The following is a 16,940-nucleotide window of genomic DNA, read 5'->3' as shown; positions in this document are numbered from 1 at the left end:
AAGTTGGATGACGGATACTACTGAGATCCAGTGACGACAACTCTTTGTGGTAGTTACTGTCCTCATTTGGGACACTGAGAAGTGGGCTTTTCCTATTCCCTATAGAAACACTACAATGTAACCTGTCCATACCATTTTCCAGAGTGAGAAAGACCAGGCTATTGTGGGACAATGCTCACTTCTTTCCTGCCCTGGTTGGGGCAGGTCTGGGTTATCCCTTGAGATGGAAGACGGAGTTTGTGTAAGGCCATCGTCTCATTCTAATAGTGTCAGTTTTTCAGCCCCAGCTCATTCCAGGTGCAAGAAGAAATGTCTTTTGGTAGCTGTCCAAGACTCTTGGCTGGAAAACAGGACCATCCAAGAGTCAGCTGTAATATAACATTGAAAGGTCTGATGTTAATGTTAAAACTAGTTTTTGTTGTTGTTGTTCACATTTACTTCCACCAGTAGTTCTTAAAGCCTGGCTGCAATTTAGGATCACCTGGGGAGCTTTTAACATCCTTCATGACTGGGTCCACTACACCAAACAAATGGGAATCGTGGGGACCTGGGCAGTGGTAAATCTGAACACACTTCCTTCGTGAGCAAACTCGGCCCGTTCCTTTCCTTTTGACTACCAGACTTACTTTGTTTTAGCTATGTGTCTTTTCTCAAACTAAGGGTTACATTTTACTAGAAGATTAAGCTGTATCCATTTATTGTCATAAATCAAATTTTGTCTTTTTTTTAAAACATCTTACTTTCCAGTTCTCCTCTTTATACTTTTTTATTTTTTTCCTTTGAATTCCATTTTTTTTTCCCCTAAATAGACTGCTTTGCTTTTTCCCCTTTTGGTAATTGTGAAGATAAGCTATTTCTTATTCTATTACTAATTACACTTAACATCTTTAAAAACATGTTCTAACCTATATTTCTCTAATTAGCCATAGAAACTATAAAACAAGTTCTTGCAAGATGAGGAAATTAGCAGATCTCCTTGCTCCAACTTTATTCTTTATGTCAGTATAATCTGGAATATTTTACCCTAGGGTTTGGGTAGGAATGATGTTTTCTGTGTTCTCTTCCCAGGAATATTTGTTACATTTGCATTCCATTTTATAACTACCTTTATGGCAATTATTTAGATTCATTACTATCTTGGTTTATTCGCTTGTTGCTAATCTCTTTTTATTAACCACAGCTTTCCCATTCTTGAATTCTTCCTCTGGACTCATCTCTTGATTGGACAGAAATTATCTTCAAGTAGTGTTTTATGAATGGTGTGTGAATACCATACTCTGAAGGTCTTTGAGAGCAGCTTCTGTGGTCTCTGCTGTTGAATGACTTAGTGGGGTCCCACCCTTTTCTACTCATATTTAGGGCCACATCTGTACGGTGTCAGAGAGAAAATGTAATGAGGATCATGCCACAGTGTGCCCCCCTCCTTTCCAGGACTCACACAGATGTCCAAGGGGAACAGGCTTCGTTCAGCTCTGCTGCTTGAGGTTTGGAGTGGGATGAGTGTGAAGCCCATACGTTCAGGTCGCCATCTTTTCAGCTCTGTTAACCATCAGCTTCTCACTGGTTCATCCAGCAAGTGTTGGTGGAGCACCTACAGCGTACCAGATGCTGCGGGAGCCGTGAGGAGTTCCAAGCCATCAGACAGGACTTCTGCTCTCACAGAGCATCCGTGTATATGCCAGGGAGAAAGAGGGCCAAGCCATAAACAACTAAACAAGTGAACAAGACAAATTTAGAGATAAGTGGAGCTACCATATATAGCTACTCAAGATCTAAACGGGTGCCCCTGAGAAAAGGCTATAAATAAAATGAGTGATGGGGTAGGGGTGAGAGCTCAGATGTTATTAATTAAATTCTCCTCTGCAGCAAATCTGTTCGTTCATATGGTTACAGCGTTCCTCATCATCTTCCCTCTGAAATTGTAGCATCTTCCTTTGTCTTCAGTTCATCTTGGACTGGTTTAACAGGCCACATGATTGACCCCTTTCTGTCTTCAAGGTCATTGCCTCTGGGCATCATTTGCATGATACCCACAACTGCACTGCCACAAAGCTGGAGACAGGGTGGCAGAGCGTGGGTCTCCATGTCTGGCCTGATTCAGGGCTGCTGCAGTGCTGGGGATGAACAGATGGATCTCTCAGGGACTCCACTGTCAGACCGAGGCCCAGGGAGCTGTCTCATTCCCATACTGGGTGACAATATGGAGGGGTGGCTGAACTTGGTCCCTGGAGTTAGACTGCATGGATTTGAATATGGTACTACCATTCACTGGCTATGTGACCCTGGCAAGTTATTTACCTTCTCTGTGCCTTGGTGCTCTCGTCTTTCAATGTGGTTAATGACAATACCGACCTCATAGAATATCATGACTGTTAAATTGAGTAAATGATGGAAGTGCTTAGAATAGTGCCTGTATTTAGTAAACCCTCAATCATACATAATAATCTCTACTCTTAACTTTATCATGCATCTTTATCATGCATTGCTTTTTAAAAGGTTTTTCATGTTCTTCTTTCTCCTCTTGATTGAAGTTCTTTCTATACTTAAAAATAGAGGGATTATAGGAATGAGACAGAAGGTGTCTTAGGGACCAGGCTTACTTTGCTGAAGTTGGTGGGAGAGCTTTCTGCAACAGATTGGAAAAGAAATTCCGTTGCACAAAAGGAGATGGGTGGGGAGGGAGAAGCAAGAAGAAATTTGCCATAGGAAGTCACTACTTCCTGTATTGTGCGTGTGTGTGCGCGCGCGCGGTGTTTCCTTTGACAAAAAGGATTTTATTATTTTTCATTGTATTTAGTTACCTTCATTATAATTAGTTAGTCAAGTATTATATTCACTTAAGCATCAATATCATTAACACCAAATATAAACATACAGGGATTTAAATGATTCCTTTCTACCTTCTTTGTCATTTTATGTATTTTTTACAAAATGTTTAGAATGAGCCTATAGCATTTTTGCCATCACAAAAATTAAAAGGCATTTAATTTTGGAAAAATATCACCCTGAAACCTATTACCCCAATACAATTTTTATTTGGGGGCTCGTGTCCAATCCTTATCCATACATAAACAAGTGTTTAATAGCTATCATCAAAAGTACACGTATAATTTTATGATCTACTGTTTTACTTAAAATGATGTTTAACACTCTTCCCACAGGGTCATATTTATCACTTTAATGATTGCGTTCCGACTGCATTACATTAAAGGCTATAATTTACCTCACTTTATTGGGCTGACTGACGTATAGCTTGTTCCCATTTTTTTTTCTCCATAATACAATTATGTCACTGTCATCATCTTTGGCTGGGTGGCTCTTTTTCTTTTGAATTAATTTCTGGAGATTACTGAGTCAGAGTATTCAAACAATTCTGTGGCTCTTAATAAAAATTCCTATGCTCCCTTCCAAAAGGGTTCTATCAACTTTACTCTGCAACCAGCACTACATGCATGTGCAGGTTCCTACAAAGACTCAAATGTATTGGGTTTTATGTTTCTTTCTTGACTTTTCTCTAGTGACATGGACTACTGTGTTTCCATGTTAATTCTATTTACCCGCCTCTGAGTGCTCTCAGCATACTCTTTGCTCATCTTGGGGATATTCATCTAGAATTATAAAAGCCTTAATTCAATATTGATATTTCCCTGTGTCATAGTTGTTGCAATTATTTGTTCATTTTTTAATTTCCCCATTTAGTTTTGATTTGTTATCTGTTGGTCTGTTTTTCCACTTAAAGTGGTTTCCTTGCTTATCCTTGTTTCTGGGTCTGTTAGCAATTGGCATGAAAGTGGTTTTAAATGAGGGCTTTGCAAGAAGATTGGGTCCTTAGGGTACAGGGAGAGAAAGGTAACAGGAAGTGGGCAGGGCATTAAGACAAGACCCAGTGGCCTCTCACCCAGTTCCTTCAAAAACTTTGATTTCTAAGAGACAGTGCTCACCTGGCACCTCATTAGCATAGTGTTTGTTGTGGCTTGAAGCTGTCTGAAGCCCCATGGCTCCCTATCATTTCCCCATCAAAAACATTTAAAAGAGAGAAATGGACTTGGATTATCTCCACTTGGAGATTTCCACCATTATGTCAGTCTCCCATGACGGATGTCCTTTCCTACTGCAGCAAACCAAGCCGACTCTATACTCAACGCCAGGACCCAAAGCATGCAGCTCTGCCTGGGGTGACACACTGAAATGGGGAGGGGGCCAAGAGCCACAACTCGCCATGTCTGCCCTTGGCCCGAGGGAGCCCTCTAGTGCTAAGCTTGGCATGGAACTCAGCACATCTCCTGCCTACAGCTCAGAGCCCAGCCAGTCCGGCCAACCCTGGTGCCACCCTTTCCTTCTATTGCTCTGTAGATGAAGAAAATGCTCCCTCTGCCGGGCCTCAGTGGCCTGGGCAGGATGCTGGGGACGCTTGTTGATCTCCACTGCTCTTCTCTTGCAGTTTCCTGCTTCTTCAACTTCACCAGTCCCTCTGGCGTCGTCCTGTCTCCCAACTACCCAGAGGACTATGGCAACCACCTGCACTGCGTCTGGCTCATCCTGGCCAGGCCTGAGAGCCGCATCCACCTGGCCTTCAACGACATTGATGTGGAGCCTCAGTTTGATTTCCTGGTCATCAAGGATGGGGCCACCGCAGAAGCCCCGGTCCTGGGCACCTTCTCAGGAAATCAGCTCCCTTCCTCCATCACGAGCAGTGGCCACGTGGCCCGTCTCGAGTTCCAGACTGACCACTCCACGGGGAAGAGGGGCTTCAACATCACCTTCACCAGTAAGTCTCCCTTCTGTCGCCATCTGAGCATCCCTCTGAGTGTCCACTTCTGAGGATGATGGAAGACGCTCCAGGGAGGAGTGCTGACGGGGGTGTGCAGCAATCTCGAGGGCGTTGCTGGCCTACAGGCTGGGCATGGAGCTCCCAGAATGACCAGAAGATGTGTAACTGCCCACCTGCTGGGCCGGGACCTCTTTCCTGTGCGTTGCTTTCTATAGAGCATGATTTCCGTAGGTGTGACATATGATACAGAAGGAGCTCGGGATCCTCCTTCCCCCTGCCACTCTCCCCCTCCTACGAGGCCCACCTAGAACCAGCAAGGACCCAAGGGAAAGAAAGCCTCTGGCATGCTCTTATCAACTCCTGACGCCCTCTCTGATGTGGGTCCCTGAACACTTCTTCCTGTTCGCCCCTGGTGTTCCTGGGGGGCTGCCCACTCTTTGCTTTGCCCGGTCCCCATTCCCATGGTCAAAGCAGAAAGAAAGGTTTGGAGCAGTGTTTCTGTTTGACCCAGAGGCCACTCTTCAGGTACTTTGTTGCAGCCCCTCTTATAGCCATAATCTCAAAGTTGTCACCTCCAGTTTGAACCCTGGGCCCCTTCACTAGAAGCAACCTAAGGCTCCACAGTGAGTATTTTCATTCCTGTATCTCAAGGTGACAGCAGGTGGGCGTGGGGACAGAAGCCTAGGGACTGAACAAAGCCAAGCTCCAAAGGTAGCAGCAAGTTGCTACCAGGTCACAGGAAACCATAAACCTGGTGAACTTGGCCCATGACAGATAGTCAGGGGGGACTGAGGCTGCCATCCTTTCCCAGAGGCTGCTTGGGAAATGCAAGTCCCCAGTTGAGGTTCTGCCCCACATCCACAAACACATGCCTGGAGCCACAAGAAGAAGCCGGCGTCCTCCCAGCCCCTATCCCCACCCTTGGCAAGAGGTCTTGTCCCCTTGTCCCACCTATTCCTGGGGCTCACTTGAGCTGAAGACACACAGGCTACATGATCGGCCATTTGGGATCCCAAATTTCAAGGGAGCACCCAGGCTCAGGCCCTGTCTGCACCCCGCCCTTCTTCAGGACAGCAGACTTGCAGGGAACAAGCTTCTCAGGGTGCACTCCCCAGGGAGTTCCTGTTCCCACCCTCTGGGGCCCGGAGGACATAGAGCCCAGGTCCACTTGCCTGGTCATCCCAGGCTAGCACTCCTGGTCCTGGTCCTGAGCTTCTCTGTCTTCTCCCTGCGTTTCCCATAAGATCATGAGCTCTGGGGAGGAGCAGCTACGAGCTACTTCTTTTTCCAATCCCTCTGCCCAGCCCAGGGCGTGGAATGAGGCAAGGATCCATCAATGCCTGTCGAATGGAAGGATCGTGAATGGCTATCTGCTTTTTCTCACCCCAGTGGAAGTGGGAAGAAAAAGGGGAAGAGGAAGCCAGGGAAGCTCATGAATCCAGGGTGGTGAGAGTTGAGAGCTCCCCAAAGAGGAACTTGGGACAAAAATGGATACTTTTAGTAGCCAAGGAAAGTCATATCCTCGGTCCCTGCTTTCCAGGAAAGGAACTCTAGAGTCCTTGGGAAAAGGAAGCCCCAGGCAGCCCGGAGAACCAGCTCCACTGGGAGGGCAGACCCACCCGAGGAACAGCTCTCCCTAGCATTTCCTCCCAGGTGCCTCTACCACCATCAGGACGATACATATGCAACATGGCAATGCTCAAAATCTGGGACAGGTCCAGGCAAAACCGTTACTATCACCCAGAATCCCCCACCCAGTGACGATCCTGGCCAGCACTTGGGGAATAGAATTACAGATAGCAAATATTTTTCTACACATTTTTATAGATATGCAGCTGGATGGAGAAAGACAAATAATTTTTTACAGTCTAAGCCCCATCAGAGTCCTACCGAATCCAAATCTCTAAAGGGACAGGGCCCCAGAGTCTACAGAAGTGAAGGATTCAGATATGTGGATGAGCATCTGGGAGCCAGCACCGTCTCCCCAGCCCCAGAGGACATTCATCTCCTCCCCCATCTCAACTGGTGACCATCGGGGCTGAGGCTGACTTGGCCCCAGACAGCTCTCTCCACAGCTAGCAAGGTGCTTTCCCACGTGTAACTTGACATCTGCATCCCGGTATCAGGTCTGGGGGATCCCCTTCCAAGCAGCTCCTGACAGTAAACCTGATCCTTATTTCACATGGAGCATGACTGAGTGACAGCAGTAGCTGCTGCTTACTGAGCACCTACTGGGTGTGAGACCCTGTGCTGAGCACTCTACCAACTCCACCAATAGCCTCACAACCAAACCCCCAAAGCCAAGATCTGTCCTTTCTCATACACCAGGAAACTGAGGTTTGAAAAGATGCATGGGTAGCTGTGGTCCGGGCTTAAATCCTTGACTTAGAGGTTGCACTGCAGGATATTGGGGACAGCTCCATATTCCTTCTCTGTTCACACGTGTATGTGTATATGTGTGTGTGCACATGTGTGTGAACATGGACATACGTAAAACTGCTAAGAGGTTTTTTAAAATATTTTTTAGTTGTCAATGGACCTTTGTTTTTTATTTATTTATTTATATGCAATGCCAAGAATCGAGCCCAGTGCCTCACACAAGCTAGGTAAGAGCTCTACCACTGAGCCACAACCCCAGCCCCTGCTAAGAGTTTTTAATAGAAAATGCCTGGAATTCTGGACCCAAAGTACCACTTTTATTCCCACCCCATACCTCTAATTGTCAGGGCAACCCCACGGTCACAGTTCCTAATGAAGAAAGGTTGGGAAACTGAGTCTGGGTTGATCCGAACTTTGCAATTCAGGGGGAAAGGTGTGGAAGACTCAAAGAAGGCCCTGTGTAATCATCCAGATCAGCTCTATGTCCCAGGTTCCCTCAGCTCACCTGAGGTGGGAAGGATCACAGGTGTGTTGGCCCCTTGGCTCCAGCAAGATTCAGCAGCCTCTGGTTGTTGTGTTTCTGAGTCTGTGTGTGTTTCTGTCACCAGGGAATTTCAGTAAATTGGGTTCTTGAAAGTGGTACATGCTCACGCAATCATGGAGCCTGGTCTCCACGGGGTGGTCACATAGGGCCTTACCTCGGAGACATTGCAGGAGACAGCTGTGGCGCTCCTGGTGGAGGAGGACCGGAAGTGTGCGGGTGAGGTAGCACAGAGTATGGTTCCATGCAGGGCAGCAGGAAAGGAAGGGAACCATCCTTTACAAGCGCCTACTGTCTGCCAGGCACCGCACCAAACACTGGCCTCTTATCCAAATGACCCTGCAATTGAATATGATCTCCGAATTATAAGTCAGGAAACTGAGGCTGGGCAAGATGCCCCCTGTTGCCCAGGACCATGTAACTGATCAGAGGCAGAGCGTGATTAAATCTGCAGTGCTCCGTCTCTTTCCTCTTCCCCGCACTGCATAGCAGTCACCTGGGCAGCATGAGTAGCAGCTTTAACAAAAAGCAAGGAAATGAGGAAGCGGCTTCAGACAGGGTTAATTCCGGGGCACCTGCTTTATGATGCTTAGTGTCTATTCGTGTCACAGGATTGAGAGCCAGCTCCCCTACAGCATCCATGACTGTCTGAAGTTAAGGAAGCAGGGAATGTGGATTTGACATTGAGGAAACAGATTTGCTCCTTAACCACAGGGAGCCTCAGTTTCCTCATTTACAGACTAGGGTAAGGAGGTCTGTTTGAGAGAATCATGGTAAGTCGTAAAGGAGCTCACATGAGAAATGCTTAGCTCATGTCTGATCGACAGGTGTCCATTAGGATGAAGTTAGATTAGGTGCTCAAGCACCTGCTCCTTGCCCAGTGGGCCTGTCAGCCATAACCCCGGGGATCCCAGGTTCGAGGGGGTCTAGCTCTGCTTCCAATGTGGCAGGTTCTTGGGGAAGTGCTGAAGGTCTGGGCTGACCACCATAATGAAGTGTATTTGCTATGGGTCTCTGTCCACACACCAGCTCTGTCTAATCTTGTCCTTGACCCCCATCCACGCAGCCTTCAGACACAATGAGTGTCCGGATCCTGGTGTTCCAGTAAATGGCAAACGGTTTGGGGACAGCCTCCAGCTGGGCAGCTCCATCTCCTTCCTGTGTGATGAAGGCTTCCTTGGGACACAGGGCTCGGAGACCGTCACCTGCATCCTGAAGGAGGGCAGTGTGGTATGGAACAGTGCCGTGCTGCGCTGTGAAGGTACGTGCCTATGGGCGGGGCAGTGGCTGTCAGCCAGACAGGTTCCAGAGGGGGCCGGAGTGGCCTGAACCGCAGTGGTCCATTTCTGCATCCATCCATCCGTCCTTTCCTCTCGTGACCCAGGGCCTCTCCTGGCCCTCCCACTGAAGTGGCAAGGGATTTAGAGGAAGAGTTTGCATAGGAACTTGAATTGTTTCCAGAAACTAAACTGGAAAAAAAGCTGGGTCTGGACAGTCAGGCATCAAAAATACGTCTTCTTTCAACTGGGAACTCTCAATTTCACAGCCATTAGGAGCTCTGCTTCCAGCATCTGCCCAAGGGAGCCCAGCAGCGTTGTCAGCGCTGACTTTCCCAGTCTTCCGGGCTGCTTCGCTGTCCTTCTCCACGTGTTCATTTTCCCCAGTTCCCTGGGCTCTCTCCCTCTTCTGGCCTTTGTGCCCCTGTTAAATGCTGCCTTGATATCTTTGTGGCCACTCTCCAGGCAAGGCAGGGTGGACCAGCCAGAAGAATACAGTTTGCAGCAGGCTCTGGGCCTGTTATGGCATCTCCTCACCCCTACCTCACCCTACGGGGCAGGTTTGGAGTCTATTTCAGAGAGCCAGCCATCTGTTTCACCAAACTGTGGGCATTTAAAATGCAGATGAAGCCTCCGAAGGGCAGGGACCATGTCAAATTTGTGTACCAAGCACGGTGACTGGCACAGAATCAGGGCTCAGTATCTGTTTGGGAACATGGATGAAGAGTGCACATACCGGCAAGGCCCCTTAAGGGCCGAGGTGGTGTCCAAGGAGGCAGGGGCTGTGCTTCTCCCCTTTGAGGAACAGAAAGCTTCATTTCCTCTCCTGTGGTGGGCAGAGATGGTGACCTAAGAGACTTCCTACCTAGTCCTGGCTCCATATCTAAATCCCCCCACCACAAGTGGGAGGGCTGGGGGGAGAAGAGAGGGCTTTGCCCCTGGGCTGATGGGTGGGTGTGTGGGAGAGGAGAGACCACCCAGAACACGTTGCATGAGACAGGAATCCAGGTGGGCTTTCCAATGAGAGGAACCTGAGCTGGAATCCAGCAAGTCGCTTTTTCTTGTGAACCTCTGCTCTTTCTGAAGAAAAAAAAAAACAAAACAAAAAACAGAAGGGATGATAATAAGCAGTGTATGTGAAGAGCCATCCCAGGCATAAAGTTAAGTACTCATAAACGTGAGCTCCACAGGTTAGGGAATCTTCCTTGGGCTCTTATCCCGCACCTGGCAGAGTGCTTGACTTAGTCAACACTGATTGATGACTCGCTGACGATGAATGAATGAGTGACCTCTTAACTAGAGTCTCACTAATGAGAAGCACATCAGTGAAAGGCCTTCCTGCTGCCTCTGCCTTGCAACCTACCTGACGGGGCACCTTGGGCAAGCATTTGACCTCTCTGAGCCTCCATTACCCCATCCAGTGTCGGTTATTCGTGGAACCTCGGCAGGGTTGTGGTCAGCACGCAGAGCTCCTGGGGCAGCGCCTGGCGGAGGGGGAGCCCTCCGTAAGCATTGGCCGCCAGTGTTATTTTAACTCCATTTTAACCTCGTCTTCCCTGGACCAATCAGTACTCGCTGCACCAGGGGGGACATGCTGTATGTTTGGGGCAGTAGGCACCCAAAATAAGGGGCAGACACAGTTTTCTCAGAGTGATGAGCCTTGCACACCAGCCTGGCATGGAGGGTGTGGGCAGAGCACTCCTGAGAAGCACAGGGAGAGGCAGACCCTGCCCAGAGCTGCTGCCCAGCACAGACACTGAGGAGCGCATGAGACAGCGCAGCCCTGGGGACCTGCCCTCCCAGGCGCCTTCACAGCCTTTTGTCAAGCCTTGGGGACCCCTGCTTTGTGATCAGCATCTTTGTACTTCCCATTTTTTGTCGTTTTGTTTTTGATTAAGTATCCCCACCTTGTGGACAATTAAATGCAGAAGCTAATGGCCTTTTAGAAAATCTTTTAATATATGCTAAGAGCCACTTAGCTTTTGAGAGGCTGTAATAGGACATGGGAGAAAATGGCTCCTCCTAAATTTAGAAAGAAGGAGGATCATCGGAGAATCACGGGCGGATGGAAAACAGGGGTGGGCAAACTTTCTTAAAGAGCCAGAAATGAAGTTTTTTTGACCTTGCACATTGTAGGGTGACTATTCAACTCTGCCACTGTCATGCAAAAGTGGCCTTAGGCTGCAGGTACATGCCTGGGCTGAGTGTGGCCTGTGGCGATAACTTGATGGACAGAGGACATGCGGTGGGGTCCCTGTGTTTTAAATCAACAATGTCCTGAGAAAGTCTTCCAGGTTGTAAGGACAGCCACCTAAGAATGCCTTGCAATCTCCCCTGTTTTTCTTGGTCTTTCTTTTTAAAGGAGAACCAACCCTAGTGTCTTATAAACACCCGCCTCATTTCAACCTTGCACCAGCCCTAGGGAACAGGTTCAGTTACTGTCCCCCACTGGGACCTAGGAAGTTAGGCCACCTGCCCAGGGTCCTCTCAGCCTGTAAGTGACAGAGGCTCTGGCTATCCTGTTCCTGCCTTCTTATTGAACTTAATCACTTGAGAGAATATGTCAAACATGTTTACAAAAGACTTAAAAGCATCCACAAATAGAAAGGAAAGTGGGTTTTCTGCTTTCCACATCCCAGTGGAAAATTAAAACAAAAGGAAACACACTGCCTATCGCAAAGGACAGAGCAGGCGGACACCACATGCAAGCATCAGAAACTGACGGCGTAAAGCAAAGCGGCAGCAGCGAGCCACGTGTATCAGCCATGACAACAAGGTAATTAATTCCATATTAAAAGACAAAGACTCTCCAACCAAGTTTAGGAAAATATTCTGCTTACAAGAAATACACGAGAAAAAAAGGAGATAAATTATCTACAGTGAGTGCATGTTCACATCTCAGGTTTTAAGGGAATATGTGGGATTGCAAAAGTTTCAAACCACGCCCAGGCCAATCATGTTCCAAATTAAAATCCTCATGCCCCAGTCCGTCCCTAGAGCACAATGATTTAAGATCTCAGTGTAAAGGCACCCACGTATTTTTTCCATCACTACATCAAATGCTTTACTCTAATAAAGAAGGTCAGTGCACTTCACTCCCACAAGAAATTCAAGCCATGGGTTTAGCTCATGTAGGCATCCAAGGAAGGACTGTGAGGGGATTATTGTGTTTCTACCACTATCCATCTTATTTAATCTTATCACTCTGGCGAGAAAACTGTTGTTATGCTTTATACATGAGAAGTCTGAGAACCAATGAGGTGAACTGAGTTGCCCCAAATCGCCTGATTCTTCTTAACTGAGCACTTACTATGTGCTGTGTAACATATATTGTCCTATTGAGCCCTCGTGACAGCCTCGTTAGGTAGGTCCCATTATTCTCACTTCACAGAGGAGGAAACTGAAAGCACAGACAGAGTGGTTAAGTCACTTACCCAAGATACACAGTTATGTAAATGGGAGAGTCAGGGTACAAATTCAGGGACCCTGATTCTAGAGCCATCACTTTTCACAACCAAGTGAGTCCGAAGTTTGTCGTACCACAAAAGGATCAAGGATGGGTGGGGAGGGGCTCGGGTGGCTAGTGGGGAGGGAGTTGGCGGCCATACTTCCAGCTGCAGGTGAAGAACTCCTGTCATGCTGATCAGAGGAAAGGGCTTTCCCACTGCTGATCACTCACACCAGACAAGTAGTCAGCCAAGCCCTCCAGGGCAGCCAGCGTCTCACCACAGAAACAGCGGTCAGAGGCGGCATTCCCAGGCCCGCCTGTGGTGCCTAGAAATGAAGGCTCTGGAGCCAGGCCTCTGGGCTCAAGTCCTGGCTCCACCCCTCCTAGCTGTGGGCTCCTCAGCCAGCCACCAAACCGCTGTGTGTCCTCAGCTCGGAACTGAGGCGAATACCTGTGCGCATCTCATAGGCCCCGGTGAAAAGGACAGGTGAAGCCCAGGCCCGACTCCAGAGCAGCGTCCAGCGCGGTGAGAGGGCCCTACGCCCTTCTCTTCTGCCACCGTTCCACACTCGTCTTCCCCTTGAGCAGCTCTAGCATCAGAGGTCAGGAGCAGGTGACCCACCCCTCACATGTGTCATAGCAGACACATCTTTTTATCACATTTCTAGAAGCTGGAGGGCCAAGTCAAGGTGCTGGCAGACTTGACTTCTCCTGAGGCTTCTCGGTGCCCTGCAGGTGGCTGCCTTCTCTCTAGGTCCTCCCTGGCCTTTTTTCTGTGCATGTGCACCCCTAGTGTCTAATAATAATAAGGTCCCCAGCCCTGCTGAATTGGGGCCTGCCCTTTTGACCTCACGGAATCTTATTTACCTCCTCGAATGCTCCCTGTCTCCAAATTCAGTCACCAGTTCAAGCTTCAGTCTATGACTTTGGGGAGGATGCAACTCAGCCACAGCACCTAGCACCTCTGCCTTTCAATCATATTTCTATCCTTCAGCAAATACCTATCAAGCATCTCCTGTGTGCCCGGCACCGGGTCAGGCACAGGCTGGCTGCTTCTCCCTTTTCGTACAGGACCCACCCTACTTTCTCTTTCCTTCCCAGGTATCTGCGTGCATTCATGCTTGCCTTATTATGCCTGTCATTTTTTTTTAGTGGAAAACTTCCAACTTACATCAAAACCAAGAGGATGGTGTAATGTACCCCATGTATCCATCACTCACTGTGCTTCAGCTGTAAACCCAGACCCTACCTGTGCCCCTTTAGCCCTCTGCCTGCTCCCTCTGGACTAGATATCAGGCATAATATTACATCCATAACATTTTAGTGTGAATCTCTAACAGACAAACTCTTTTAAACATACCACAGTACTATTCTCCTAAAAATTAAAAATGATTACTTAGTGCAATCCTTGGTCAGCTAATACTTTTGTGATATGCTTCTGAAAATTGGAATCCTACTTAGTTTCATAGGTTACAATGGACTTCTGTGTCCCAAGTCTCTCTTAATCCATGGGTGTTCATTCTTGCATTCTTGCCCCTTGCGTGTTCTGTTTCTCTTTTCCTTCTCCCTTTATCTATTTTTTTTAGGGAGGTGGGGAGCAGGTATGTGTTTGCATTGATCAAGTCAAGGGATCTATTTGGAGGAGTGTCCTGCATTCTGAATTTTGCTGATTTCCACCCTGAGAGTTAACAGGACCCCTTTCTTATATTTCCTTCCATGGGCAGTAAGATCTAGAAACCTAATCAGGTTCATTTTCCATTTATCGTACAGGACATTTTATGAGCAGGACTTCATGTCTCTATCACAGGTGGATAACATCTGGTTGCCTCTCTTTTGGGGACAGTAGAAGTCATAGGTGATCATAGCCTAGGAACTGCAAAATACTATCATTTTGTACTTTCTGCCTTGATAAGCTGAAATATTTAAAGAATAATCGTCCTCACGAGTTATTCACGTACTCGAAGGTATAATTCATGACAGAAGACAGGAGAGATACTTATTTTCTTTTATTTTCCAATTTTCATATTAATGAGTTAATTCCCTAACATTTTCCAAAGTTGAACATTTTTAAATGTCATTACAGTCCCATGGATGTAATATTTTGAGTATTAAATCTATCACAATTATTATTCTAACTGATGCTCAGATTTTCTCTTTGCCTCACTACAGCCTTTTGAAGATGGCACAACCTCATCTTGTACATGTTCTGCCCCTGACCTAGAATTGGTTGTTTCTCCAAGAAGCCCTGGTCCCTTAGAGGAAACTGACATTTAGAAATTGGATTTTTTTTTTTCCAGTGCTAAGGATCAAATCTAGGGCCTCGAATGTGCCAGGCAAGCAGTCTATCACTGAGCCGCACCTCCCGTCCTTTTTATTTTTGAGACAGTCTCACTGAGTTGCCCAGGCTGACCTCAAACTTGTGATCCTCCTGCCTTAACCTTCTAAGTACTAGGATTACAAGCTTGAGCCACCATGTCTGGCAATATTTAAAATCTGGACACTAAAATCTGAACACTAGGGGTGCTTATTATTCTCGAGTTAGTCTTGTTTCTAAGGCTTTTCAGTGAACACAGCTAAGAAATGCTTTAAAAAAAAAAAAGCATTATAGGTTCACTTCATTTGAAATGTAAGGAGTTTTTTTTTTTTTCTTTTTACCTTAACTTCCTTGACATCATATCTGCATCTCCTTTCACTCTTGCTAAAATGTTCTAACGACACCATTGTAACTTCTCATTATAACACTTGCCCAAGAGTCTCAGAATGGCAATGCCTGTTCTACCGACAATGTGACTCCTGAAAATGATCTCCTTCTTCATCATTTTTAGTTCTTCTTGTGCTTAATATCCTATGAGGGATGAGCCATCAAATTACCATTTTAAAATCTGTAAGTTGTTCCTTCCTGTGTGATTATGCTACCAACTGATGGAGTATTGTGTTCAAATTCTTAGTGCATCTCAAATTTAATCTTTCTTTTTATTTATGTAAAATATTTACATAGTTTCAAAGTTAAATCTATTTTTAAAAGGTACATTTGGGGAAATTGTTGCTTATAACCAATCCTTTCTACCCTGTTCCCTCCTGCTGTCCATGGCTAATCCTTAGTTTCTGGTTTACCTTTTCCTTCACTATTAATCTGAGTGAATATTAATACTTTAACATTAATTTGACTTTTAATATTAGTTCTTTCTTAGATAAATAGAATCAGATTTTACTCAGTATTCTCTATGTTGTTTTAATTTACTCAGCCATGTATTCTGGAGACCACACCATAACATTGTATAGCATATTCTTTGGTTTCTAGCTACATAAATAGTTGATTTCATTGATTACCCTAGTTTATTCAGGAGATTCCTATTGCTAAAATTTGAGGTGTTCTCATTCTTTTGCTATTACAAATTGTGCTGTCTTATACAGCCTTGTGCAAATAAATGTTATTTTTTTAACATTTTTGCCAGTAGATCTTTCGGATAGTGTTCTAGAAATAGAATTGCTGTGTCAGAGAATAAATGCATATGAATTTTGCTGTATATTACCACATTCCTCTCCATGAGGGTATGCCATTTTTCATTTCCACCAGCAAACTACCAGAATTCCTGGCTTTTACAGCCTGTGTGACATCAAAATTGGGATGTTGCCCACCTGATGAAAGAGAATTCGTATCTCATTATAATTTTAGGATGAATTGTTTTTATTAAGAGTGAAGTTGAGCATCTTTTCAGATGTTCAAGAGACATTGCATTGATAATCCTCCCCTCCTGATCCCAACCTGGCAACTACCACACTCTCTGCAGTATGAAAATGAGCAATAGAAGGTGAAGAACTGAGTTAATAGAGTTTGTTTGGCAATCACAGGAGCAGAAGGAGAGGTTAACTAAGCCAACTAACAAAGCAATAGAGCAGACAAAGAAAACAACATGGTGTCCGCCACAGGAAGGAGCTGGAGATTATGGGCTGGTTGTGTTGAGCTGGATGTCCCGAGTGGAGAGTGCTGGGGAGGCATGTGACTGGGTGGTCCATGCATTCCTGGAACTAAACTAAGGAGGTCACATTTCAGCAGCCAGAGAGGCTGGGCCTGTGCTGAACCGGAGCCAGGAAATAGTCACTGCTCACTGCTGAGACTCTGCGCCTGGGACATAGCAACAGGCACAGCTTACCCACCTTCAAGGTCTAACACGTCCATTGAAGGAGGAGAGAGAAGTGTTAGAAGGCTCAGTGAGATAATAGATGGATTTTGAAAACTGTGTTACCCAGAAGTGGCAATATGCACAAGTGGTCTATTCCCTCAGTGCTGATGTGAGTGCTGTTAATTACTTACTCTACCCTTCTATTCATAAAAATGGGGTAACGACCCCTTCTATTTAATGAGGATCATAATCTGTGTGCCTTTCAGCTCTCAGTTGTCACTCAATAGTCCCCATCAAGTCCTAGCATGTGGTGAGCTCTCTGTACACCTTCAGGGGGATCCAAATCCCCCTCGAGTCAGAGGTCTTGAGGTTAAATCTCAGCTCTAACTTCAATATCTCA

At 46.3% G+C, this 16,940-nt stretch overlaps 1 protein-coding gene across 5 annotated transcripts in view; it reads left to right on the top strand.

Moving 5' to 3' along the window:
* CSMD2 (CUB and Sushi multiple domains 2) overlaps window positions 1-16,940 on the top strand; it is a 550,277-nt gene that overhangs the window by 344,439 nt on the left and 188,898 nt on the right. For all 5 annotated transcript variants that reach the window (XM_079130766.1, XM_079130765.1, XM_079130764.1 and 2 more), the window contains 2 exons: window positions 4,442-4,768; window positions 8,758-8,952. In XM_079130766.1, coding sequence (XP_078986892.1) covers window positions 4,442-4,768; window positions 8,758-8,952 — 522 coding nt within the window. The remainder of the gene's footprint in view (window positions 1-4,441; window positions 4,769-8,757; window positions 8,953-16,940) is intronic.

This window comes from Sciurus vulgaris (genome assembly GCF_902686455.1).
Source record: "Sciurus vulgaris genome assembly, chromosome: 1".
NCBI classification, from domain to species: domain Eukaryota; kingdom Metazoa; phylum Chordata; class Mammalia; order Rodentia; family Sciuridae; genus Sciurus; species Sciurus vulgaris.
The sequence above is the reverse complement of the archived record's forward strand: the minus strand, read 5'-3'. Positions and strand labels throughout refer to the sequence as shown.